General features: G+C 39.7%; 1 protein-coding gene across 7 annotated transcripts in view; it reads left to right on the forward strand.

The window, feature by feature from the left end:
• cspg5a (chondroitin sulfate proteoglycan 5a) overlaps positions 1-14,928 on the forward strand; it is a 64,764-nt gene extending 49,836 nt beyond the window's left edge. Inside the window, exons 4-6 of one of the 7 annotated variants that reach the window (XM_059338673.1) lie at positions 4,320-4,395; positions 8,414-8,470; positions 14,736-14,928. In XM_059338673.1, coding sequence (XP_059194656.1) covers positions 4,320-4,395; positions 8,414-8,470; positions 14,736-14,903 — 301 coding nt within the window. In that variant the 3' untranslated portion in view covers positions 14,904-14,928. Of the gene's footprint in view, positions 1-4,316; positions 4,474-8,413; positions 8,471-12,553; positions 12,783-14,735 lie in introns of those variants that run through there. The other 6 variants (XM_059338672.1, XM_059338676.1, XM_059338675.1 and 3 more) reach the window with 6 other exon arrangements.
• Positions 14,929-26,557: the final 11,629 nt, after the last annotated feature.

Raw genomic sequence — 26,557 nt, forward strand, 5'->3', positions numbered from 1 at the left:
AAACAAATTAAGTGAACAAGATAGTGGATAACCAGCATCACTATTGTCATATGTGGTAAAAAAATGTAAGTTTTTGTCAATAGAGTCTGGCTTTGAAGATAGCATAGATAACGGCTTCACTTCTCCATCATAAAGGGGTAAAAATATTCTTAATATAGTGTATTCCAACGGCTACTGATTGTTTATTAGGTGGCCCACATATGTTTTGCTGCAGCCCCTGTCCTTAGCAATAAAAATCGCTCTCTTGAAAGCCACCAGACTCCTCTGACAAATACAGTAATTTTACCTTGTGAAGTACAGTTTGGTCCACTGCTGCCTCGATTTATTGTATGTGGCGCCCACAGCAGTCTGCTTCTCCAAACTGGGAACATATCGACCCCCTGCCATCGGCACTGGCTATGGATAAAAATATATATACGTAGAAATGCCATTAACAAAAAAAAACATACATAAAACATACACACTTTAACCAAAATATGCATATTTAGATTTGAAAACCTAAGGACCACTACTGGAAAGCTACAGAATGATATTAAAAGCTGAAAGCAGAAAACAAATATAATGCTTGCCCTTTAAAATAACTGCTTAGTTGAGATTGTGTTAATCACATGATGTCGTGTTGCATTGCAGAAAAAGATGAGCTTGTTTCAAGTGTATTTTCCGGTTGAGCCTGTGTTGTTGGACTGCATCTCTCTGCGTCGATGGACTGATTGTTCTCCCAAAAGTTAGATGAGATGATTGAACGGCAGCCAGTGAACTTAACCTGGCAAAAAGACTGGATATTGGAGGAAACAGCTAACCTGGCTTCTCTAAAACTCACAGATTGTTTCTTTAATCGGTATGAAACCCAAAGTGTGAGAACCAATTCTACAGGGGTTACATGTAGAATTATTTCTTGGTCGCTGGTATTTTGTCTCCACAGAAAAAAGCCAGAGTGACTGGTCCAAAGATGGTTTCTGGTGCCAGACTTTGAGATCCAAAGTGCTGATGGGAGAACACAATCTCAGTCTGACTCTTTCTCATCACCACCTCGTCTTTGATTGTCCTGTCACAGCGTTTGTGAAATATAAATACGTAAGCTCACATTAGGATCACAGAGACGGGTGCTTCTTTGGCAGGAAGTAGATCACGGCCTCTTTAACTATAGATCTGACGGGGGAGTTAGGAGACGAGAAGGAGGAACACAACGTGATATTTGAGTTAAGGTTTATATGGTTGCATGACAGCCGTTTCATATGTGAGAAGGAGGATCTGTGAGAGGAAGAGGAGACACATCTGTGACATTCTTGTCAAAGTTTCATTTGGTTCCCTGAGACAAACATCTCTTCCCTTTGAGAAGTCGGAGACGAAGACGAAGAAGAAAGAGGAGGAAATTTCAAAGAGTTCGTCTAACTCGGTCAAAAGGGAACTCCCGAAGTTTACAGACAAGATCAAAGAAGGCTGTGTTTATCTGCATCTACAAGCAATATGTCATCACTTACTTTGTGATTATTATGCCTTTTCTATGCATTTGCAGGAGACCTTGAGTTTGTTAAACAAATACTGTGCTATTTGATGCATAATTGTAGAGTTATCTTAAACACAATTTTAAGAAATGGTTTGCTTTTTAAAAAATAATAATGCATTCAGTTTATAAAGTGCTTTTCAGTCAGTGCTTGTCGGCGGATTTGAAGAGGTGAGTTTTGAAGGGTTTCTTGAGGATGGAAAGTGAGGGGGAGTCGCAGATGGGTTTTTTGGAGTGAGGATGGTTGTAGGGTCCAGAGGGTGGGAGCAGCAATGGAGAAGGCCCTTTCCCCCCAAGTGTGGTGTTTAGTCCTGATGGGGGGAGGAGAGGGGGTTGGCGTCAGCAGAACGGAGAGTGCCAATGGAGCTCGGACAGATAGGAGGAAGCCAGGTTGTGCAGGGCTTTGTAGGTAATTTTGAGGATTTTGAAGTGGATTCCCTGGGGGATCGGGAGCCAGTGGAGGTTATGGAGGACAGGAGTGATGTGGTCATGGGAGTGGGTGAGAAGACCAGCAGCAGAGTTTTAGATATATTGTAGTTTCCTGAATGTTTTGGATGGTGAACCATAGAGTAGGCTGTTGCAGTAGTCGAGTCTGGATGTGATGTGGGTGAGAGTCTCAGCGCCTGAAATGGAGAGTGATGGATGGGGGCGGGCGATGTTCCTAAGGTGGAAAAAGGCTTTTCTGGTGCTTGATGGGTTGGTTGAAGGAGAGGGTTTTATCCGAAGTTAATACAGAGGTAACGAAGAGAAGTGGATAAATTTGGTGAGAGATTTGGGGAAGATTTCTGACTTCTGACTTCTGATTTGTCACTGTTGAGTTTGAGAAGTCGGCTTGGAGCCAGGATTTTAGTGAGTGGCAGGAGTAACTTTGGTGGAAATGTGGAGCTGAATGTCATCCACAAAGCAATGAAAATTAAAAAGTCCATGGCAGCGGATGATTTGACCAATGGGAAGAATATATAGAATGAAGAGGAAGGGGGCCGCCAACTGAACCTTGGGGGACACCTTGGGAGAGGGGAGCAGTGGGGGATTTACAATTGTTATTGCTGATGAACTGATGTCTGTCGGAGAGGTATGATTGGAGCCATGAGAGTGCAGTGTCCGTGATGTTTTAGATGGGGAAAAATATGCTTATTTGCAGGGAAAACAAACAGGGCAGCATACAAAAAAAATCATAAATTACGCACAGCTTCACTTACTAAACCTTATCAACAAGAAATGTATATATTTTTTTTATAACAAATAAAAAACAGAGGAGGTGACCAGTACGAACACAAATACGTCACTGCAGGGTCACTTAGCTTTTTTAACTTTAAGTTTTATTTGTTTGTAATTTGTTCGATTGTTACTTGAAACCAAAAATGCTTTAAAATAGGTGGGGTTTTTGCAAACAGACAGGCTTGCATATAGTCTGCTTCTTTGTGCAGAATATTATTTAATGTTGCACTTTTCTGCAGTCTTACACTTACAATGTTGCAGTTTTTATTCCATAAACTTTTTTAGGTTCCTAATCAAACCTCTAGTTAGCCAAAAGGTGTTTCTACATCTGTAGTCCAAGTGTGATCTAATGGGACAGCATATATGTAGCACACCACTATTAAGGACATTTGGCGCTTCATGGTGACATGTGTTAAGGTTAACTTGTTTCATTTAACGTCCCCTTCTCATTCCCAACTTGTTACATACGGACACACGGGCGCAGTTTTTACACGTGGTTAATGTTGTGAATTCAAACAAAATTACTCCATGGTTCTGGTTAAAATGAGTACATTTGTTATGCAAGTTAGCAATCTAAAGACTTTTATTTATTTATTTATTTATTTATTTGCATCAAAATCTTCATCACTTATCAGCTGAGCCGACAGAACTGTGTTGGTTAAAATAGAAAGAGTGTGTTTGTCTCCAGTGGGTTTCCCTGTTAGTGGGTCAGATGTAAGTCAGAGTTAAGCCTCTGAGGGGACTCGTGTACGAACCAGGTAACCTGAAAATGAAACGTTTTACTCTCAGTTTGTTGCATCACAGATTAAATGTTTGTGTCTCTGTTTTTTGTATTTCTGTTTGCCAGTTGACAAACAGAAGACGTGAACTTTCTGTCTAACTAATGCTGCTTTCTTGCTTTTTTCTCCCCCCTCCTTTTTTCCTTTCTGTCTGTCTGTTCTTCAACAATGTAATGTTTCTCCTAAATTTGTCCTTTTTCTTGCCCCCGTTTACCCTACCTCTCTCCCTTTTTCCCATTTTGTGTCAATGTCTCTCCACTTTCTTCTTTTGGATCTGCTTGACTGTCTTTTGTCCTTCTCTCACCTTGTGAATCAACTCCTATAAATGTCACTTCACCCCCATCTCTTCCTCTCCTCCTCCTTCTCCTCCTCTTGGATTCTTTTTTAAATCCTCAAACTGCCTTTTACTTCTTTTATCTTCTCAAAACTCATTTTCATTATCTTGAACCGCCAAATTTCCCTCTCTACTCTCTTTACCCTCCTCTTTTTTCTGTCGCTTCCCTACCATATTCTTTCTCTTTTATCCTTCTCTTAATTTACATTTTCACTTCATACCACCTTTGTTCACTTTCAATTTCCAAACACCCATCTTCGTCTTACTCTCTCTCCTTTTTTCCAACCTCTTCAAACTCTCCCCCTCCTCTCCATATCGTCCAAATCCTTTCCTCCTTTTCTTCACCATCTTTCCTCACCTCATCTCCAAACACTTTTCCCCTCTACTTCCTCCCCACCAAATTTATTTTCCTCCATTTTCCCTTCCACATCCTCTCCTCCCCTTCCCCCACTGTCACCCCCCTCCATCCTCCGACACCCAGCAGTAAGTACCGGCCTTCATCGGAGCAGCACAATGATAATTTCTCGCTGTCCACCATCGCTGAGGGCTCCCACCCAAATGTAAGGAAACTGTGCGACACCCCTCCTAACGTCCCTCATGCCCGTGCATTGGCTTACTATGATAACATTATCTGTCAGGTAACGTGGTTCTCGCCTCTCTCTCACCCCTTTTTCTGCATCTCCCCCGCAAACCCTGCCCGGGCCCTCTGACTCCCCCCGCCCCCGTCCCCCCTCCCCCTAATGCATGGGCATGAGTATTCTCTGATACTCCGAGGTGTGCATCGCTGAGGAGAGGGGTGGGCGGGGTCCGGGTGCGAGGAAGGTGGCGGGAGTTTTCTCATGTGGTGAATACAGATGGCAAATAAAACTATAGGATGCACATAGAATCTTAATCCTTATTAAGCTGCAAGAGTGGACGCAGAAACACTAAGTAGCATCTACAGCAGACAGACTGCAGAGAGTCTCAGATGCCACACGGCCATTTATCTTCAGGCTGCAGAAACAGCTCTGTGTCTTCTTCTATCAGACTCATTAATATCTGAGCTAGCTTGGGCGCTTGACCCTTTTTCATTATTTATTTTTGGACATTTTTTAAACACACTTAATCCCAACTGGTTAGACATACAACCCTGACTCCAAAAAAGCGTCAACATTGTATGAAATAAAACAGAATGTGATCATTTGCAAATCCTTTTCTTACAAATATTCAGTTAAAATGATTTAAAAAAGACAATATATTTAATGTTCAAACTGATAAACTTTTGTTTTTGTAATTATAAACTCTTCTTCTGAATTTGATGCATTTCAGTTTAATTTACGTTTTGCACAGTGTCCCAACTTTATTGTTATTGTTTATTGTTATTATTTGTCCTGTTATGTGTTGCGTCTGCACTGACAATTTTACACAAATTAAGTTCCTAGTAGATCAATAATGCTATTTTAAATTATTTGAAATTAAGAACTTAATAATCTTTACTTGGATCCGCATGTACATTTAGGTTAGTACCATTATTTAATGTTTGAACCAATTTATATAACACCACATCAGTTATATTTATAGAATTCACACACTCACGCAGCATATGTATATGTAGACATTTAAAAGGCTCAGGTGCAGTTGCAGGTGGCTGAGACCTTGCAGCCTGCTACTATGGCAACACAATGTCGAGTCTCATAGTTTTCACAGTGTTTATTGATTTAGCTCCTCTGGTTGATTGCTCATTGATCCTATTTTGAAGGTGACGACAACACACACAAACCCACGGACAAACAAACAATGTATGAAACTGCTATAAAAAGATGTTTTTTTTACCATTACACAGTGAGAATGTCTGCAAAACAGAGTCGTAGCCTTAACTAGTTATTTTAGCCACGTTACACGACACCCCGCTAATTTATTTTGACTGAACGGTGTCCAAGAAATGCTTAATTGCATGCCGACAAAGACAAGCCGCAGCATAAATCAGCTCAGTGGGTGAATCGGGGGCACGAACACAGCTGAGGTTAGAGGTTAAATTCCCCCTGAAACCATGCAGACTGAACATTTATGGATGGTTCTCACAGTGCTGCTAACAAACAGCGAACCCTTGGCTTTAACTTGACCCTTTTAAGAGAAAACTCCCACAATCCCTCGCTGCAACCCCTCCCCACTCCATCTCTTTCTAACCTGCTCTCTCTCTGATCACCTCTTGCATCGGTGTGTCATGGCATTCTTGCTCTGACGCTGACATGCGCCACCCGGTGGCCATGTCAGCCACTGCAGCTCAGCTTTGCTATGTGTTTAAAAAATATATAACAAAATGTCTGCTTTATTTGTTTATCCTGAAAATGGGAGTGGGAGGGGTTTATTCTGTTTTTTTTCTGAGGGGGGAGGACTGGTGTCACAAACAGGTAAGCTAAGTGTGGGACATTTGCGATAAATGGTTTGGGGGTTATCAGGATAAACATCTGAGATGCAACGCCCCGCGGCCGCCTGTGGGTGGCAGCAGAGAGCCGACAGGCGCCTCACTAACTGAAGCATGGGTAGCTAGTAGCGGCAATGCTATCGTTGTAGCAGCATGGGTAGTTCTAGTGCTACAACTGAGGTAGAGTTTGTTTTTTTGTTCTGTTTTAGTGTTTCGAAGATGTGGTACCACCCTCTAACAACTCCATCAGTAGTTTTGTTCACTTGTAATAGTGCAGCAACTAGTCTTTTCTCTATAGCCCTCATTTCTTTCATGTTAGCTCGACAGTTAAATCTAATTCATTTAGAAGCAGCTGTCTCACACACTCATTGTCCCCACAACCAAATACCATTTCCACTACCCTGACAGACAATAAACCCCCCAAAACAACATCCCACCATCACCCGCTAACAATATCTCTAAAATATCAACTTCCTAACTCAACACCACCTACATATCAAAAAAACCCAAAATCCCACACATCCACTGGACTGAATAGTATTTGCAAATACTTTACATTTTTTACCCTGCTGAAGTTTTGAGGATGCACATGCAGGTGTGAAGCATTTGTGCTACTTATTACATATTTCAGCTGCCAGTTGCATCAACTGATTGACAGTTGGTAGCAGAAATGTGCCAAGAAATACATTGATGCACCAGAAAAGGCAGGAAAGAAGACTGCAAGCTAGCAAACATGAATATAAACAATGCAGGTTTTGAAAAATATTCATAACAATCAGCTTTGCAAATGTTTAATGAGGGAGGAAATGCAGTCAGTAGCTTTTTTGGGACACACTTAGTATGTTTGGTGCTGTGCATGAAAATTGCATAGGGTACCTTTAAGTCATAAATAGGTAATAAGTTCAGGTTAGTAACATCCAAATCTCATAAACACCAAGGCTTAAGTATTCTGTCAACAAATCCTGTATCTCTTAAGTAATATACGAGAACATTTCCACAGCTGTATTCTATTTTTTTTGTTGACAGTGAAAATTTCTTTCACAGTTTTTTGTATAAGCAGTAACTGATAAACATAACTTACTTTTTAAAATATTAAAATGCACTCTGACTACTTTATCTAGCAACACAAAGAAGCATCTCTGTTGCATGAGTCTCTGAGGGTGAGTCTCATCTAATCGTTTCACATGAATTTCAATAGTCTGAATCTCCCAGTTTTTTAAATTTAGAGCCTTATGGAGCTAAATCTGGACGTCCAGCATCTGGAACAAGTAGTGCATTGAAAAAAAACAAGGTATATAAAACAACTGTTAACAGTCTCAACTGAATCTTTGTGTTGTAGTTGTTTTTACTTACAATAGATTGGAGAAGGGGTTTTGGATTAGTAATTGGATTGGATACAGATTCAATTAAAAGGTATCAAACCCAACCCTTATGAGTCAGTCAAAGAAAAAGTCTTTAAAACATTAACTTGGTGTAAACAGCCTTTCTTGGCATTATCCACATGGTCCAGATGAGGCACACTCTGCCCTCCTGTCTATTAAACAAACAGAACATATTTCCAACTACTATTCAGTCCAAGTTTAATCTCTAACACATGTTCCAACCACCTACAAAACCCAATTAGACATAAAGAGTAGGCTTCCCCAAACCAAGAACCATACCAACTCACCAATCCCTCACCCAAAATACACCCACTAATAAATCAAATAACCTCAGTTCCCTTCCAAACTAATGGCCCAGTGTCTGTGTCATGACGGTGGAGAACCTCACCAGAAATATCCAAAACCTGTATTTACTGAGCAGATACAGAATAAGAGGCAGGCAGCACCAGAGAGTCTGTGTTTGAACAGAGTCGGTGTCTACCTCAGAGATACTGGAGCCAGCTGGGAATATCAGCTGACGTCTCCAACTATTGGTCTCTGTCTCCAACACTCGATCTCTCTCTGTCTATTTCATCTGTCTGCTTCTATCTCTTCCTGTCCGCCTCCTCTTTCTCTCTCCATCTTACCTAATCTCTCTGTATCATCTCCCACTCATCTTCTTTCTTTCGATCAGTCCCTCCTCTTGTCCTCTCTCTTTTTTTCTCTGTCCATCTCTCTACCTGTCTCTCTCTCTGAGGATGCCTTGTATGGTTTTGAGGAGTATAACCATTTGCCCCATCCCCCTCCCCTCAGAAAACCATGAGCAGATACACCTGGGAGTGTAAGACCAAAGAGGAGTCCGACTGTGAGGTAAGACCAAATCCCGAAATGTCAGATAGTCCCGCCCCCCTCTCTCACCTTCCCAAACAGCTCTCTCATTGTTACTGTGGCCCTGTCAATCACCCTCTCTCAACTCTCAGTGGATCAATCTGAGTCTTACCCCCTCCCGCCAAATATATTACAACAAAAAATATGTCATGAGTCAGGGAAAAAAACTTCAGCTACATCCACATTAAAAGGTTTTAAAATGCATTTTTGCAACATTTACACTGATTGTCCACACAATTCCAGCAATTTTGACACTTATGATATATGTAGAGTAACCAAAAGAAGAAAAGAAAAAAAACAAACAAGCCCCAAAGCACCTCAGTTAAAATATACACATAATTATCATAAACATGTACCGACACATGCAACAGAGATTTTTTTTAAAATGCAGCTAACCCTATTTAGTTTAGTAGATCAGGATTGCATTTTAATCTGAACAGACACTTCTAAAAACGATGATGCAGGCACCATGCCTGCTTCCTGATTGGGTCTTTTCGGTCCTTTTCTAAAAGAAAATATGTTGTACATGAACGCATAAAAGAGTGCATTGATTTATTGTGCTCATATTTTTAGTTAATTGTGAATCAAACACATCATTTTGCAGCTAATGAACGTGAAATTACATGACATGATTCTGCATTCTCTTCTTAAAATGAAAATGTGCGGATGTGGACTTATAAAGCCACTCATTACTGGACTAGACTGATGAAATCATATTTTCCAGCACTTTTCTGCAGACATTTAGTAAATATATGAAAAGAGAGTAAACAATGGGCTCCAGTTCATATCCATAAGGATGCAAACAAACACTAATATTGATTATATTTTCTTTTATATAAGTAAAAGCGGTGTGAAAGGAACTTTTACAATAATCAGCCAGCTGTCACCAAAAGAGCACAGAGTTACATGTAAGTCCCTGAAGAGAAAGTTGTGTGAAATCGCCATTAAACACATGTTAAAGCTGCAGAGCCTGAGGTAACATACAAACCCAATCACAAAACTGCTGACCTTGTGAGGACCTTGTTGCACGTCAAGACAGACGACCACCTCCACCACACACACATGCACACGCAATCAAAAAAAAACACTGCATTCACAGAGAAATTGAACGCACACAAACACAGGGCAAACATTTCTGAACAATAACACAAAGCACTTGTGTTTCTCTACAGTAATAGAATGCTTTGTGTTTCATTCACTGCGGTAAATTGAACCCTCTTGTCCTCAATCTTCCCTCCACAGTAATTCAGCAGAGTCTGGCCACACACTTTCATCTGCAGCAAGCGAAATGGAATTGTTTCCTGTCAATACTAAATAAATTCAGCACAGAAAAATGAATTGAGCGGGCAGAGCTGGCTGTAATTCCTGAAACAATTTAATTTCCATCAACTGAATCAGATCTCAGACTGACTGATCTACACTGAATTGACCCTGAAGTCCAAATGCTGCAGGCATGCAGTAGAAATGTACATTTAAAATGTAATTACATTCATTTAAAAACATTCAAATGATCCTTATGCAGTTAGAACAGATAAACAGTAGCTACTCAATAAAATTGAGGCAACAGATTGCACGCAATATTATTAATTAAATCTAACTACGTTACAAGTTGAGTTAATAAAAACTAAACAGGAAGTTTCTGTCAATTAAAAACGGACTAATTCTATTGTGTTGGATTCATTCAAAATTCTCTTGATTTGGAATTACATACACACAAAGATAATATTTAATGTGATCAAAATAAGTAGATTCTATCTCAAACATTTTTATATTAAAGTTACTTAAACAACTGCCAAGTAAAATTAAATGACTACAGAATAATTTATTACAGTGCATTATCACTGTCTAGAGCGACCAAATTATGTGGTTTCTTATTGAAAAGTTGATTTTTTCTCCCCATCTTTTTTCCCATCACTGTGCTTTGCTCTGCACAGTACAAACCAGAGATCACAGTGTGGGCTGGAGAATCTTTGACTTTGAAAGTTTTCCTGGTTTCATCTGCAGACAGTTAGCATGAGCAGCACTGTTGCTGTTGCTGTTTCCAAGCAAACAAAATACTGTTACTGCAGTGGAAATTTAAAGGACATCGCTTCCTTTGCACCCAGGGACTTTCCAGAAGGAACAGCATTCACTAAAGCTTGCAAAGTCTACACAGAGTGAGATGGATTTTGAAGTTTTAAGACACAAAGGGGACTAGACTTTGCATCAGTGCAATGTTCAAAAGATGCTCCCTGGAAAAAATTACGCTGTTGTGTCCCTGTATGAATCACGAGGCCACGCTGTTCCAAACCATGCTGAGTCCATTTGAAAATCAACACAAGCTACGACCGGTCCCTTTTCTTCTCCTCTGCACTCCACACAAACATGCACAGGAGTGCAAACACAAATGTAGACACATGCTGCATATACTCAGAGAAAAGAGCCAGTCGGTAAACACAAACAAATCACAAACAAGTATGTAAACACACGCTGGGAGAGAGTACCACCGGCAGGCTAATATTAACTCATGCACACACACATACCAAATACAAATATTTTAATCTGAAGTTTATGCACCCAAGCGTGAAAGAAAAAGACTAAAGCTAACAGACACACAGGTGTACTGACTCACAAACAATGTAAATTCAAAACATATTTAATCAGCTGCAGGGAGAGAAAAGAAAAATACTGATCCAGATACAAACTTTCAGACCACCTGACCCACAACACAACCGACAAAAGTCAAATACTTCTACAAACACTAACATATGCCCTTAAAAATGATTTGAAAGTCGCTTTAATCACATATAAATCTACATATAGGGACTTTAAGTGGGTTAACGTCTAAATTCCAAGTACTTTGTATTTTCAGCCCTGTCTCTTACCTCCCATAAAACAAAATTGCATTCTCAATTATGTTTCAAGGGACAAATAATTCCTCTGGGATCACGTTTGTTTTAAATTTAGACTATGACAATTATTTTTCTAATGAAAGGTGGGAAACGGGTGGATAAACCATATTCCTGTCCAGTGTGAAACATAAAGTCAACACTGACTTATTTTAACTTACAATGTACTTAACTTAGGTCACATAACTTAAACCAGTGCTTTCAAAACTTAGGGTTGAAACCTCTACGTGGACCTGGAGTTGTAAATAATGCACTGCTAGCAAAGGTCGACAGGTTTATGAAAGATCTGCAAGCTAAAACTAAAGCAGCAAATATCAAAACAAAGACGAGAAAATGAAAATATGTTGGGTCCTTTCTTACCCATTGGCTTTATTAAAGAGAAACCTTCACGTTGTTGCACGGCTGCCCGGGGATGGGTGGGAGCATGCAAATTTTGTCTTCTCAGGTCAGATTAAAAAATAAATGAATAAATAAAATATTTTTTATAAAGCACAGAGTATATATTATAACCCAAGTCTATGTTCCAGCTTCTTTGTCAACTAAATTCAAATTTGTTACCACAAAATTTAGACTTTTTGGGGAATTTATCAATGTTATTTTGTTGCAGTTAGATGAAAGACATAAGGTACAAATATCTGATACAAAAACATTTGAATCTGGGTCAAATTTTACCGAAGGACATCTGGAAGCTTAACCAGCTTAAGTTACAAACAAATAAAAACCATGATCTTTTCTGTTTCAATTCACAACCTTAACCATGTTTAAAACAGCATCCATTACCCAGGAGAAAATACTTTTACCTTGAATTATAATTGAGAATGCAGTTTTATTTATTGGGAACGTAATTCTTTAGGAGACGGGGTTTGTCCAGTACAGCACATTCCCTCAAAGAATATAATAATTCTACCACTATCTATTTAAATCAACATAAAAACTAATTTCCTAATGCTAAAGTAGGACATGTCCACAGCCCACTAAAAGACAAAAAGGACATTAGGAACTGTCCATGTGCCTCCATCATCATCACCATCATCAGAACCCTGTTTATCTCTGTTCCTGCTCCCCCAAAATGACACCCGCTCTAAAGTCCTCGTGACTCTGTGCCTCCCACCCACTGCCCGCACCCCCTCCACCCATGCACAACAATGAAATCCAACAAACAAAAAACATTTTCCAGTTTCACGCTGACGGGAGGACAGAGGGCCCCTATCCCGTAACCATGGAAGTGACGTATCCACACGTCCTGCCTGAAGTTACTATCTAGGCCAGCAGCCAGCGGGTAAATGCTCTCACTGCTCTTCCTTTCTAAAAGTGCCATTGAATTCAAACGCAAACATTCAATTAGGGTGTGTTTGTCAATGGTCCAGGCCTCAGGGTCTGGAGTTTGATGTGTGTGTGTGTGTGTGTGTGTGTGTGTGTGTGTGCATATGTGAATGAATGTGTCTATCTCACCAGCTTCTGTCTGTAAGGGTGTGTGTGTGTGTGTGTGTGTGTGTGTGTGTGTGTGATGAAGAGGCGCAGACGGGCGCCCCAGGATGCCTCGGCGCAGCAGGGTCGATGATGCCATGCAATATTAATGGAGATAAGAGGCTGGAAAAACAGAACTAAAATGGACTCCGCAATCAATTTGTTCCCTCTGACCTTAATTAAATTCAGATGAATTGAATTGAAACCTCTTAAAACACGTTGTTCTTTTTCCCCCCAGCGACTGCTTGGGTATGTATGACGGTGGTACCCACAGATAAATCGGCCAGGCCCGAGAGTTTATTTGCCTCTTTTTTGTTTTTGTTTTGGGGACAATAAATGCGAGCAGGAGGAGGTGAAGCAGGAGGAGACGGGGCGTTCTGCATGAGCGGTCATCACTGTACACGAGGGGCATATTTTTAAGGGTCTTGCATGTGGATGTGCATGTGCTTCCTGGGTTGCCTGAAAGGGGGCGAGGAGGGGGAGGGGGAGGGGGTTGGTGCCGCTCATGCAGCTCACCTCACCGTCTCCTGAACCAAACATGACATGCCAGTGGAGCATGATGATTGTCAAACAGAGGAGACTCTGAACCGCTGAAATAATGGCTGCTACTGAAACTGGTCTTTGCTTGAAGTCACAATTTAGCTGCAATTTGATTTTGTTGAATTGTGATGGTAAAATGCTGCATTCTGGCAGTCTCTAAAGGACCAAACCAGTGTTTTAGCTCTTTTACTACCAATCAAATTTCATAATTCAACAATGATGCTGTTCTAGAAAGTTGATATTTTTAAACCTTTTCAGGAATCTATTGTTTTTATTTATTTGAAAATCTATTTGCAGACTCTTGAAACTTACTTGCAAACATCAAATCTGCATATTTTTAATTTATTTAAATTAATTGTTTTGTAATAATAATAATATTATTATTATTTAAGTTATTGCAAAGTTATAGTATACTGTTCTATTTCTTGTCTTTGTCATAATAGGCCTGTTCATGGCAAAAATCATAAATGTATATATATACAAATCTATCTAACACATTACTCATTGATTTTGAAAGCATCACACATTTATTAAACTTTTTGAGCAGTGGATTTTTAATAATAATCAATACAAAATATAAATATATATATATAATGTAAAGATTTGTAGTTAAGGAGCTAAAACGTGCAAACGCACTGGTCGGGTTCTTTAAAGCATGAAGGTGGAACATGAAAATCCGTCTGAGTGCATGAAATAAAAGACGACTCCTGAGTTCTGGGATTCTTCGAAAGCATTCTGAGCCTAAGTTCATCTTTGTTTTTTCTTTAACAAAACCACCAGACAAGTACGTCAATGTTGGACGATTGTGCAAAACATTGAATTACATTCACTGACAAAGACTTTTGATTCCAAAGTTAACGTTTTTTTAACAGTAGGGGTAGGGTTTAGGTTAAAGAAAGAGCTTGGTTATAAATAAACAAAGGTAAAGTGTAGTTAGGTTAAAGGTCAAGGTTAGAGAAACATTGTGGAAACAGCTAATAAAAGGAAAAATTTTCATTTTAAGTCTGGGACAGGACATAAAGGTCAGACTGGACGGAATCTGGACTGGACGAAGTGTTGACAAATCGTGGGGTGCAGAATCATCCAATATGGACGTAATTTCTTTGATTATAGACAGATTTTCATTGCCTTTAACAAAGATGAACTTAGTCTTTAAGGAAATCCAGTTCTGATGGGTTAGTCAGAATTTGCTGCGGATGCTTTAAAAGATAATTTTTATAAGAGTTTTCCACCAATTTGCAGGTCAAAGTTCTAACTGAACATGAATCTGTGGTTGTGGTTCTAACTGTACTTTCTGCCCCCACCCCTCCACCACCACCACCATCTCCACCTCCACCTCCCTCCCTGGGTAGGATGATCCTAATTCCCAGAACAAGCTGGAGGACCCGGTGAAGGCCCCGCCCAAGGAGGACGACTCCCTCAACATCCACAACTCTCTGACCCCCAAACACGAGAACCACAAGGTCCTGGGCGAGGAGAACTCCTCGGAGGTAAACTCACTGCAGAACAACATGATGTGAAAACAAAACAAAAACAAAACAACCCCAGCAACCTGACAACACGACACCGAAAAACGACAAGGTGCACCGGCAATGGGACCCCCCCTCCCCCCATCCCTAAAACCCCCTTCCTGCTCTCCTGTCCGTCCGCTGCCGAGTGCGCCTAACCAGTCGACCAACAAACCAACCAACCAGCCTGCCAACGTACCAGCCAACCAACCCAGTCTGCAACCGTCTCCAACACGGCAACACTGCCACCAAGCGGCCCGGGCCGCTGCAAAAAAAACGTACACCACCGCCGCCGCCACTGCCCCCGCTGAGAGTAACCCCCTCCCACCAACCGCACCCTGCCGCCGCCTTGCAACTCCCCCCCTTTTACATCACACACACCCCTGTTTCGCAGCCCCGCCCCCCCCCTTGTTGCTGTCACTCTACTCTCCCTTATCTCTCTTACACACACGCACACACACACATAAGAAGCACACACATACAGTGAAAAGAAATAAACATAAACATGCTTATATGTATACACACACACACACCTTCCCCTGCCTGCATTGGTGTATTTTGTAAAAAGAAAGAAATCATACAGAAGTTTAAAACGTACGTAAAACGTCATTGTAAAAAAAAAAAAAGATAAAGCTACTGAGAGGTTTTGATGTTTGTCTGACTAATCCAGTGAGTATGTATAAATATTGGAGAAAAAAATTGCTTGGATTGATTTAAAACAAAAAAAAAGCAACACAATGTGTCTTGGTTTTCATTGATGTGATTTCTAATCCTTTGATGTACTTGTTTTTTGTTCTTTTTTTGTACTTTTTTGGGACTTCGAACAGAGAATAAACAAACAAGATTCAGACAGTTGTTGAAATAAACCTTTTTAACATGACCTCTATGGATCCTGTGTTTTCCCTTATTCTCCCCCTGATCTCCAACACTCTGCATGGCTTTGAACGCAGCTTCTTAGATCCTTGTCATTAATGTGTCTCCTTGCTTACACACACAAACATAAACACCAAGGTTTTACACATTTGACTTTTTCTACATTATGAAGCCAACATTTACAGATATTAAGGTGTTGTTACTCCAAATTACCATAGCAGGTTTTCATATAAGCTTAAAGGTTCATCTTTTACCTTAGAAATAGAATTTAGTTGGCTTTTCTGGAGCTTTCAGTCACATCTAATGGCCTTCATTGGTAGATGGACTTGCCTCCATTATTCTTTTAGCTCTTATCACATGACCACAGTGCCTAACTTAGATTACATGATAAATAATAAAGAATCTCCATGACAGCTGAGCCAACTTGATCTGCCGATGAAAGCCAGGAGATGTGGCTGAAAGCTCTGGAATAAGTGGATCAAAAATGGTGAATATGGACTTATACATATAAAAAATGATGGTCTAACGTTCCCTCAAATGCAAAAATGCACACATTTTTGTTGCAGTTAAACCATTTAGACAGCAAATAAATCCTGTCATAATGCTATTTTACCATTTTTTCAGGAATATGCATCATTTAATATACATATTCTAGGTAGATATTATAGCACAGATAAACTGGGACCCCCCTGATGATAGATAGATAGGTAGATAGATAGATAGATAGATAGATAGATAGACAGACAGACAGACAGACAGACAGACAGACAGACAGACAGACAGACAGATAGATAGATAGATAGATAGATAGACAGACAGACAGACAGACAGACAGACAGACAGACAGACAGACAGATAGATAGATAGATAGATAGATAGATAGATAGATAGATAGATAGATAGATAGATAGATAGATAGATAGATAGATAGATAGATAGATAGATAGATAGATAGATAGATAGATAGGTGGGTGGGTGGATGGATGGATGGATAGATTTTTACATCAGCATTTTTATAGGGAATAATAACCAGGAGGTCAAAGGTCAGCATGTCTCAAATTTGTGCCTCTGTCATATAAATGTTGATGTTGCAACTTTGAGTTTTACCATCTCCAGCAGTCGACAGCTGCTCAACTGTTAAAAAAAAACATCTTTACTGCACATAAATCATGAGCACAAACACCAGGTACCAGTCTGCTGCTTCTGCATGTTTCCTGCCTCCAGAGATGCTTCACACACACACACACACACACACACACACACACACACACAGACACACTCACACTGAATAGCACTTACACATGCACATATGGGATATAGAATATGTGCATCTTCTATATATCAACACAAATTAACACCCACATGAAGTGTGTATATATTTTTTAACAGCATGAACTTCAAACAGTACAGTGTTACTGTATGTTGACACAAATCCTGTTAAGAAACTGTTATTATGATTATCAGGAAATGAGCCAATCAGTCATGTAAGAGGCCCCCAAACTCAAGAGTCTCAAAGAGTCTATTTCTAGTCATTTTGCATAATTTCGTGTTTGTTTTGCATCCCTTTTTGGTCATTTTACTTTTCTACGTGATCATTTTGCAACTTATTCCTCTCTCTCTGTTGTGTCATTTAACCTCTTTTTTTATGTTTTACACCTTTTCGTGTTAGTTTTTACTTGTTTTACACGATTTTGTGAATTTTGTGAATCTGTTTTTGGTCATTTTAGTTTTCTATGTGGTCATTTTGTGTCTCTTTTGTACTCTTTCCTCTGTTTTTCATCTTTTTGTAGTGGTTTTGCACCTGTCTGTTGTTTTGTGCGTGTTTTATGATTGTTTTGCATCTGTTTTCAGTCATCTGGTATTTCTTCTGAGTAGCTTTGTGTCTCTGTGTAATTTTGTGCTGAGCTAAATTTTCTCACTTACTCCAGATTATTGTAACAGACTTTCATATGAGCTTGAAGGGTCATTCTTAACCTTAAAATTAGAATTTATTTGGCTTTTCTGGCGCTTCCTATGGCCTTCATAGGCAGATGGAGTTGGCTCAGATGTCATGGAGCCCTTCAGCTGTTATCACATGACCATGATGCCAAACTTTATGTTACGTGGTCATTTTGTGTGTATTTGTTGTGGTTTTACGTCTATTTTTAGTTGTTTTGCATCTTTTGCGGTAGTTTTGCACCCACTTTTATTTGTTTTACATGTTTTCGTGGTTGCTTTGGTCATTCTGCTTTTCTACATGAAAATGACATAGAAATGAACTCCTCATAATCACGCCTACACACACACACACACACACACACACAAACCTCCCACACATATTTCAGCTCTGCTCTATAAAGCTTTTTGTTCCATTCAGGATGCTGAACTGACACAATGGAGCGCACACACATATGCTCACTTACATTCATACATGCTCAAAGCATCTGTCAGCTTCCCATGATCACCACACACACACACACACACACACACACACACACACACACACGAACACTTCTATACTAGCGAGGACCCTCAATGACGTAATGTGTTGACAAGCCCCGTACCCAAAGCAGAACTCTTTCTAGGTCTAGGTTTGGGGAAATTCATACTGAAGTTGAATCTTAAGTCATTGGAGATGATTTTAAGTCAACTCTGAAGTCTAATGTTGAGTGTCAAGTCGTTTAAAGTTTATTCAAGTCCAAGTCAAGTCTGACGTCAGACTCACATCACCCGAGTCTCATCAGAATTGAAGCCTAGAGTTCAAGTCTCAGTTATGTCATCATAAGTTGCTATTCAAAATCTAATTCTTTCATGTCTTTAAATGCTGACTCTTTAAGGAATTTTTTTTTGTAAAAAGCTCTCTTGGTCTCTCAACATATGTTTATGTTTATATGAAACCACCTGTGCAGAGTGTTAATCCTCCTGGAGGAATTTGTGATTCGTGATATTGGGTTGCATAAATTAAACTGACTTGACTTCACACTTAGTGTATGTATTGCTGAGGGAGGGCAAAGGAAGTACAAGTGCAAGCTCTTGAGAGATACATGACATATTAATTAATAATGCATTTTGTACACACTGCATAGTTAATTAAGAAAGGGCCCCTATTTATGAGGGGCCGTATAGGCCATAGTTCTTACCTCTCACAATAACAAATTTAACATCTCACATACACAGTTTCATCTCTCACATACACAAAAAAGAGGTAAAATTGTGTATTTGAGAGGTTAAATTTGTTAATGTGACAGGTATTTAAGAGGGAAGATATTAATTATAAGAAACCAGGTGTGGAGTATTTTGTTTAGGTGCCAAGGAAGCACAGTGTCCAGTGTGAAGTTAATTAAATGGAGGCGTGTTTAGTTGGAATTTCATCACCATCATGATCAATTCACAATATGAGATGATATCATATAACAATTTAATACAGTCTGTTAAATTTATAAACTAAAATATGATTTTACCATTTTATTTCTGAGGACAAAAAAATATTTAAATGAAAAGCAATCCATTCTTCTCTAACACAAAGAATAAAATAGACTTTCTGTTCACTATAAAGCACCCCACATTGCATTTAAGTCCAAATGTTTTTTATGGGTTAAATTTAAGAGCCTGTAATCATCTTTTAATTACAGACCATCCCCAAGATTGGTTCTATCTGTGTGCTCAGTTTACTTCTCTAAACAAAACAGGGAAATTGTCTAAATGAAATTGTATATTTAAGACTGCAATATGCATCGATGCAGTTAGCTCAATCACAGATGAATCAATATATGTATCTTTACACCCCTAATGTTAAGAAAAGCCACGTAACAACTTATGGCTTTTATTCAAGTCCCAAATCATTCTTTAAGGAGTCAGAACTCAAGTGGTTCAAGTCTTGAAGCAGTCAAGTTAATGTGAAGTCCAAGTTTCAAGTCTACAGGTCTGATTGTACCCTGAACCCTTCAGCTGAGTCTGTTGTGAAAAGGCGAACCGAACAAAATGTTCTCTCTCTTTCAAAAATGTCCTCACTCTAAAAGTATAAAAACTGGTTCCCACAAGTATAAAAGTGCAACAATAACACACACACACACACACACACACACACACACACACGTTCACCCGTGTGGTAAACAGGCCTGAATGGGTCTCAGATGCCGGCCCTTTGTCGGGTTTCTCCCTTGGATCAGTGAGAAAGCAACGGGTTAAACCGTGTTATTGTGGGGGATCCTTCCCAGGGTGGAGGGGTGCTGATGGATGGATGGAGGGTGGGGGAAGGTCTGGGTGCACTTCTCTTTCTTCAAATAAATAAAGAGGGGGGCAAGAGAGCATTTCAACCCCCAGAAGGTAGAAGAAAAGATTTTTTTTAAGCCAGAATAGGAAACAGCAGTAGGCGAGCTATAAAAACAGCAGCAACAGTGATTATCACCCTCTTTTATTCCTGTCAGCCTCTCTCTCTCTATCTCTCTCTCTCTCTCTCTCTCTCTCTCTCTCTCTCCCTCTCTCTCTCACACACACACACACACTTGTGGAAGTTGGCACATGCAGAAGCACATGACTGCACATGCTCAAACACACCTACACACTCACACACACACACGCGCGTGCGCACACACACACACATGCAGGCACGCACACACACACACACACACACACACACACTAAAGGAGGGTCCTCTGAATTGAAATGACTGAGGCCAGAAGTACCAGTGGAAGCCATGGCAACAAGTGGGCATTACATTACCAACAGCGAGAAGTGAAGCAGGATGGGGGAGGTGCCGTCATCCTTCTGAGACTAACACTGTGGCAGAGTCAACCTTCATGTGCTTGTTTATCACAGTCAAGTTTCATCAATTCACCGCCACTAAAACACAGTTAAAAATTATCATTTTAATTGTAAAATGTAATATTTTGTCTCCATCTTTGGTATGAGTGCTCATCGCTGCTATGACTCTTCTTTTCAGGAATCAGCTGTCAATCAAGCATTGTATAAGGGACAGCAGTTAAAACACCCCCAAAGAGTTAATTTGTGAAAAAAAGGCATCTCTATTTTGATTTATTTTCCTAAATCATGTTGTTTTTTTATTCAAACTACTGTTTGGTTGTTTTACTAAGACATCTCAAGCTTTTTTCGTTTTCAAAAAGCATGCATTGTATTCTGCACTCAAGGGAGATCAATTTAAAAGGTGTTGGTTTATTTATTTTAAGTGTTAAGACCAGATAATGACAGTCGGCGGCGAGTGAGCTGTCTGAAAAATGAAATTGATTTCATTTTGAGTGTGAAAACTGAAATTTTTCCTAGATAATCTTGAAATGACAGAATATTATCTTTGCACTTCAAAGTAAATTTTTCCAAATAAGTGTGATTCTTAAGATGATAATAGGCATAATCTTTGTTTATATAGCAATTTTCATAACAAGGGTGCACAGTGTTTGTAAGAAAGTCGATAAAAACAGCAAAATAAAGTACAAACAACAGATGTATCATAAAAACATAATAACACCGGGGGCTAAAATAAAGTTTTTAAAAAAGGGACACAAAGTCAAATAAAATGTTTAAGGAGAGATGATAGAACCTAGGAACAGATTAAATATTCATAAACATTTTCATTTAAAATAAAGTCTAAAGAAGGGATTTAAAAGATGTTTCAGCTGTAGTCAGTCTGATCTCTGAACCCGTCTTTGTTCAGTCGTGAAGCTTATTGCTGCTGATGCTGACTGCACACTTTTTATTCAGTTTATTCCAAACTAAATGTTGCTGCAGCCAGAAATGTCAGAACCAAATGTTCTCCCTGGGAAGAAGCATACAACCAAATATTGATTGATTGATTTTTATTTTGTGTATAAAAAACAGACCTTTTTTCACACAATCTTCCAAAATACACTTTGGCATTTATAGGCTCATAGAAACACATACAAAAATAAAATAAATAGTAAATAAATCAATTTAAGTTCAGATGACAATGATAATTGTTTACGGTAGCACTTCAGGACCTTAAAACAGCTGATTTTTTTCTAAATTATGTAATATGAAAATGTATGGGCTTTCAAATGCTTTCTAGGAATTAAATAACGAGGTCGGAGCTGCCAAATATTCCACAAATCATTCTTATGACCGTGTGAAAGAGGATAAACGGAACTGATTGGTACTGACGAATAACATGGACGTAACACCTGATCCCCCCAGAGTGAAGCAGCACCTGGTTAATCTGTATTTATTACAGCAGTAAAAGAACACATTAACCCCCTTTAAGCATGTATGTGTGTGTGTGTGTGTTCCACATCTACTGACCTTTCGATCATTCTCAGCACATCACTCTCTTCCTCTCTCTCTCTTTTTCTCTCTCTTTCTCTCTCACTTATCTGCTGCTGGCGGCGATTTCATGCATCTTCAGACAGAGAGGGCGTTGTTGCCATGGAAACCCATTCTGATGCTACAATCTGAGCAAACGAGATCCAAACTCAGCGACCTCCGGGTTCCTCTGCCTTTACACACACACACACACACAAACACACACACACACACACACAAACACATGCACAAGCTAGGATGCCTGAGGCAGATTAAGTGACTCTTATGCAGCTTTACTGTTATCTAATAACAAACTGCAGCATATCGGAGCATTAAAACTACTTGATTTCACTTTAGGTTGAACGTCACACCCTGCGGTCTCTGTAGACGACCCTAATCCTCTCCTGCACAGTTGCCCAGCTGTCACTTACAGTTGTCTGACACACACACACACACACACACACACACACACACACACACACACACACACATATACACACACACACAGACACACACACACACACACACGCACACTGTCCTCATCATGACTCCAGTAGGATTATAGTTTCTCATCTTCATATAAGCGAACAATTTGAATATTAACATTTCGTTTATGGTATTTGCTACAAAAAATCAGGGTGATGACAGTGTGTGCGCATATTTATGGGAAATAAATCAAATTATCATGATTAAGTGCAGTGCAAATATAGAAGTGAAAACATAATTGCAAGTAAAAGTCTTTTTAGTGATGAACCACCGAGAATTACTCAGCTCGGCTCTGCAGTTCAACTCAGCTTTCTACCGTCTTTTAGCTCATTGTTTTGGTATCATAATACAGTATTATATTGTTGTGGATAGTAATTTGTCTGTAGGCTTTTTGATGAAAAATCTTCCATAAAGCCACTGTACACTACCTGCCCAGCACAAAACAGCAGACAGACAGAGCTAACAACTTACTTGTGAGCATCAGGCGTGTTTCCATTAGGGTAAAAAGTGGCCGCTGGGAAAGTTTCAGGCCACGCCCTCTCAAATGGCCGCTCACCAGGCCTCCCAGAGGGACCTTCTTTTGTCACAAGTCTCCGGAGGTGACGTATGGTTTTCATTCGAGGTGTAATCAATCAGCGACAGTTTGGACCGTGATGTCACATACGCGACAGATTTAACACGGGAGACACACCAAACGTAAACAATAAAGAAGGAGACGCAGAGATGGAAGGAGCAGAGCTGCTGTGTTTCTTGTCGCTGTGTTCATGCACATGGCGGCGATGATTATGGACGAAAAAATATTAAAATGATAGGTTCACCGGGTTTTAAAAATGGCGCTTGTTGTTGTGGCATCGAGTACGACGTCACATCCCGCTTAGCATTCTATCCAGTCAGCACCCAGGCTTTTTTCAGGGGAGAAAAATGGCCCTGCTCTTCAACAGGGACAAAAAAATGTCCGGACAAACTAGGGGCATTTAGTGGAAACGCACCAGTCCATTTAGCTGTGACAGTAGCAGGTTTTTCCTTCAGGAGTCGGTGGAGACCAAAAAGAAGCAGCAGCCAGGTCTTTAAGGAGGGTGAATATTGGACCAAGTTTATTTTTAATAACAGTTAAAGAACAGAAGATTCTCAGAAAATTTTTCACAGGAAAATAGCAACAAATATATATGATGTATTTTCTTCTTTCCTGTGCTTTTTAACAGGCATGGGAGTCACTGGTTCAATCCATAACATCATCTGCATTATATACTTGATGATTTCTGAATGTAAAATATGAATCTGCATATAATTTAGTAGTGTCAGACAAATGTATTGTAGTAAGAAATACACTATATACCTCAAATGTAGTGAAGTAGAAGTAGAAAGAAGCATAAACTGATGATTTTCATGTAAATTAGAGCACAAGTGGCAAGATAAAAAATATAGTTACTTTTCTTTTTTTATTTACTTAATCCCAAATCATGCAACCCTTCTCTCACCGCAGCTGACTTTACTGTAGGAGTTTTAAAATGGCTAATGAGGGTAAAAAAGGGTATACGAATTTGGAAACCGAGAACATGGTGGAGGCATGTCAAGATTTTCTCTTTCTTTTTTTCTTCTCTGCTGTTCCGAGTCAAACCTGCTGGGACTTGGGATTCATCAGCGGCCTGTGATTGGCTGATGATGTGGTGGAATGATGGTGTTAGGATCCTGAAGGGGCTGCTGTGATTGGCCGATTCAGGCGCGCACACATAGTAGGGCATGATGGAGGCACACACATGCAAACTCAAAGTCATGCATGTATGTGTGCAAAAAAAACACACACATTTGAAAAAATGCTGAAATTCACACACAATGCACACATTTCAATCTACATGCATGCACATATTAACACACACATTCAAAACAAAACACATCACTACACATATGTATGCACACTTTATTTAGAATTACATGCATGCACGCACACAAGCACACAGTGTGCCTTACAAAGGAGGGATTGAAACCAAAAGGAAAGAGGAGAGAAGCGAGGGGGGGTAAAGTCTAAATGAATCGTTCTGGCACCGTCTAGTTTACTAATGAGGCTCTGAGGAATGCTGCTGATCAGAACAGGACCCTTTGGCTTCTTTTCTGATGGAAATGTAGTGATACATTACCAGTCCTAGCAGAGTAACCCCCCCTCCCTCTCTCCGTCCTGCACTACATGAGAATGAGTGACTGCTTTGGCAGCAGGGCAGTGCGATGACTTCAGAGGGCTGAGAGGGATGTGACCCAACTGTTTGCATCAGGAAAGGCTGCAGCCTGATGAAGAGGAGGAGGAGGAGAAGGAGGAGGAGGAGGCCGTGTGACTAAGTAAAGTCCTGCCCGGTTCTTCTTTATTGTTATTGAGATCAATAATGTAAGGTTCTCTTTGTTTGAACTCCATCTTTGGCTGCAGTGATTTTTCTTCATCCTAGATATTATCACCCGTCATTCAGAAAGTGTTGGTGGATTGGTAAATTGGTAGATTTACTGCTGATTTTGAGTTTCTTTAGGTGGAATTCTTTTTAATGTGCTATTTCTACCTTGTTGACAATCATTGATTATTCTCACTGCTGTCAGCCTGTTTTCATTCCCTGTTACTTGTACCTACAAAAATGAATGCTCTACTGCGGCCACTTTATTATGTACACCTGTTCAACTGCTCATTAACACAAATATCTAATTAGCCAATTACATGGCAATTACATGGCAGCAACTCAATACATTAAGGCATTTATACATGGTGAAGACGAGCTGCTGAACTTCAAAGCGAGCATCAAAATAACGAAAGGTGATTTAAGTGACTTTGAACGTGACATGGTTGTTGGTCTGAGTATATTACAAAATGCTGATCTAATAACAATCTCTAGGGTTTAGAGAATAGTCAGAAAAAGAGAAAATATACAGAGAGCCTTTATGCCTTGTTGATGCCAGAGGTCAGAGGAGAATGGCCAGACTGGTTCGAGATAATAGAAAGTAAACAATAACTCAAATAACGTTATAACCAAGGTATGCAGAAGACCATCTCTGAACGCACAACATGGCCAACCTTGAAGCAGAAGGGCTATAGCAGCAGAAGACCACACAGCCACTTTATTAGGTACACCTTGCCATCTAATAAAGTGGCAGGTGAGTGTATAATTTGTATATAACCCGGGTAGTTGTGAGCTGTGAGCCAGGACTTGCAAAGCTGTCTCAGTGATGCAGTATAAAGACTGACACATTCCACGCAGGGAGTAGGTCGGGTTGGATGGATCGGCCAAGCAAACAGTTTTCACCCAGGAGTTCGCCATTTATGTCCAGTGTTACATGATTTATGTAATTAACTAACACAAGTTACGTAACAAATATAGTTACCCCACAATCCTTTACTAAAAATTCCTATAAAGATGAAAAAAAAATGAATTAAAGAGCACGTCGATGTTCCTTTTCGTTTTCTTTCTTATCAGACATCAAATTACAGTGCCCAGGTACAGCGGAGGAGAACACTTTGTCTATCTTAAGGGCTGCCGAAAAAAGAGGTGTCCTGTCTTCAACAAAGCCCTGAGTTCTCTCCCTTTTTCTCTCTGTCAGGACGTATTTAAACATTCTGTAAACTAGAATTGTTACAGCCCACACTTCAATGTATATTGCACATTTTCCGTGCACGCACACGCTGCTAGGTCTACTTTTAACCTTAGAAGGATACAACTCATACTGTTTATATTCTGCTCCCAAACGCCTCTAATATCTGATACATCCCAGAACCCTATAGCACTTTATTACTGGTTTGAACCGGCTGTTACACAATCAGGAGGTCAGGATGTGGCCTTTAACTAAAGCAGAAGACTTACATTAAAAGTAACAATAAAATATACCACTTGTAACATAAAATATACTACAATGACAAAATATCCTACAGTATGGAAAGTGAGGGTCAATTCACAACGACAGCACATTTTTCTTGTTGGGCCTCAAAGACGCTAGTACTGACTGTACATCTGTGTCGCAATATTGTTACTGATTTGAAGATAATAATGTCAATTTGCTTGTACTTTTGCACATCAATAACCAGTCCA

The sequence above is a fragment of the Centropristis striata genome, chromosome 8 (genome assembly GCF_030273125.1).
Source record: "Centropristis striata isolate RG_2023a ecotype Rhode Island chromosome 8, C.striata_1.0, whole genome shotgun sequence".
Lineage (NCBI taxonomy): Eukaryota > Metazoa > Chordata > Actinopteri > Perciformes > Serranidae > Centropristis > Centropristis striata.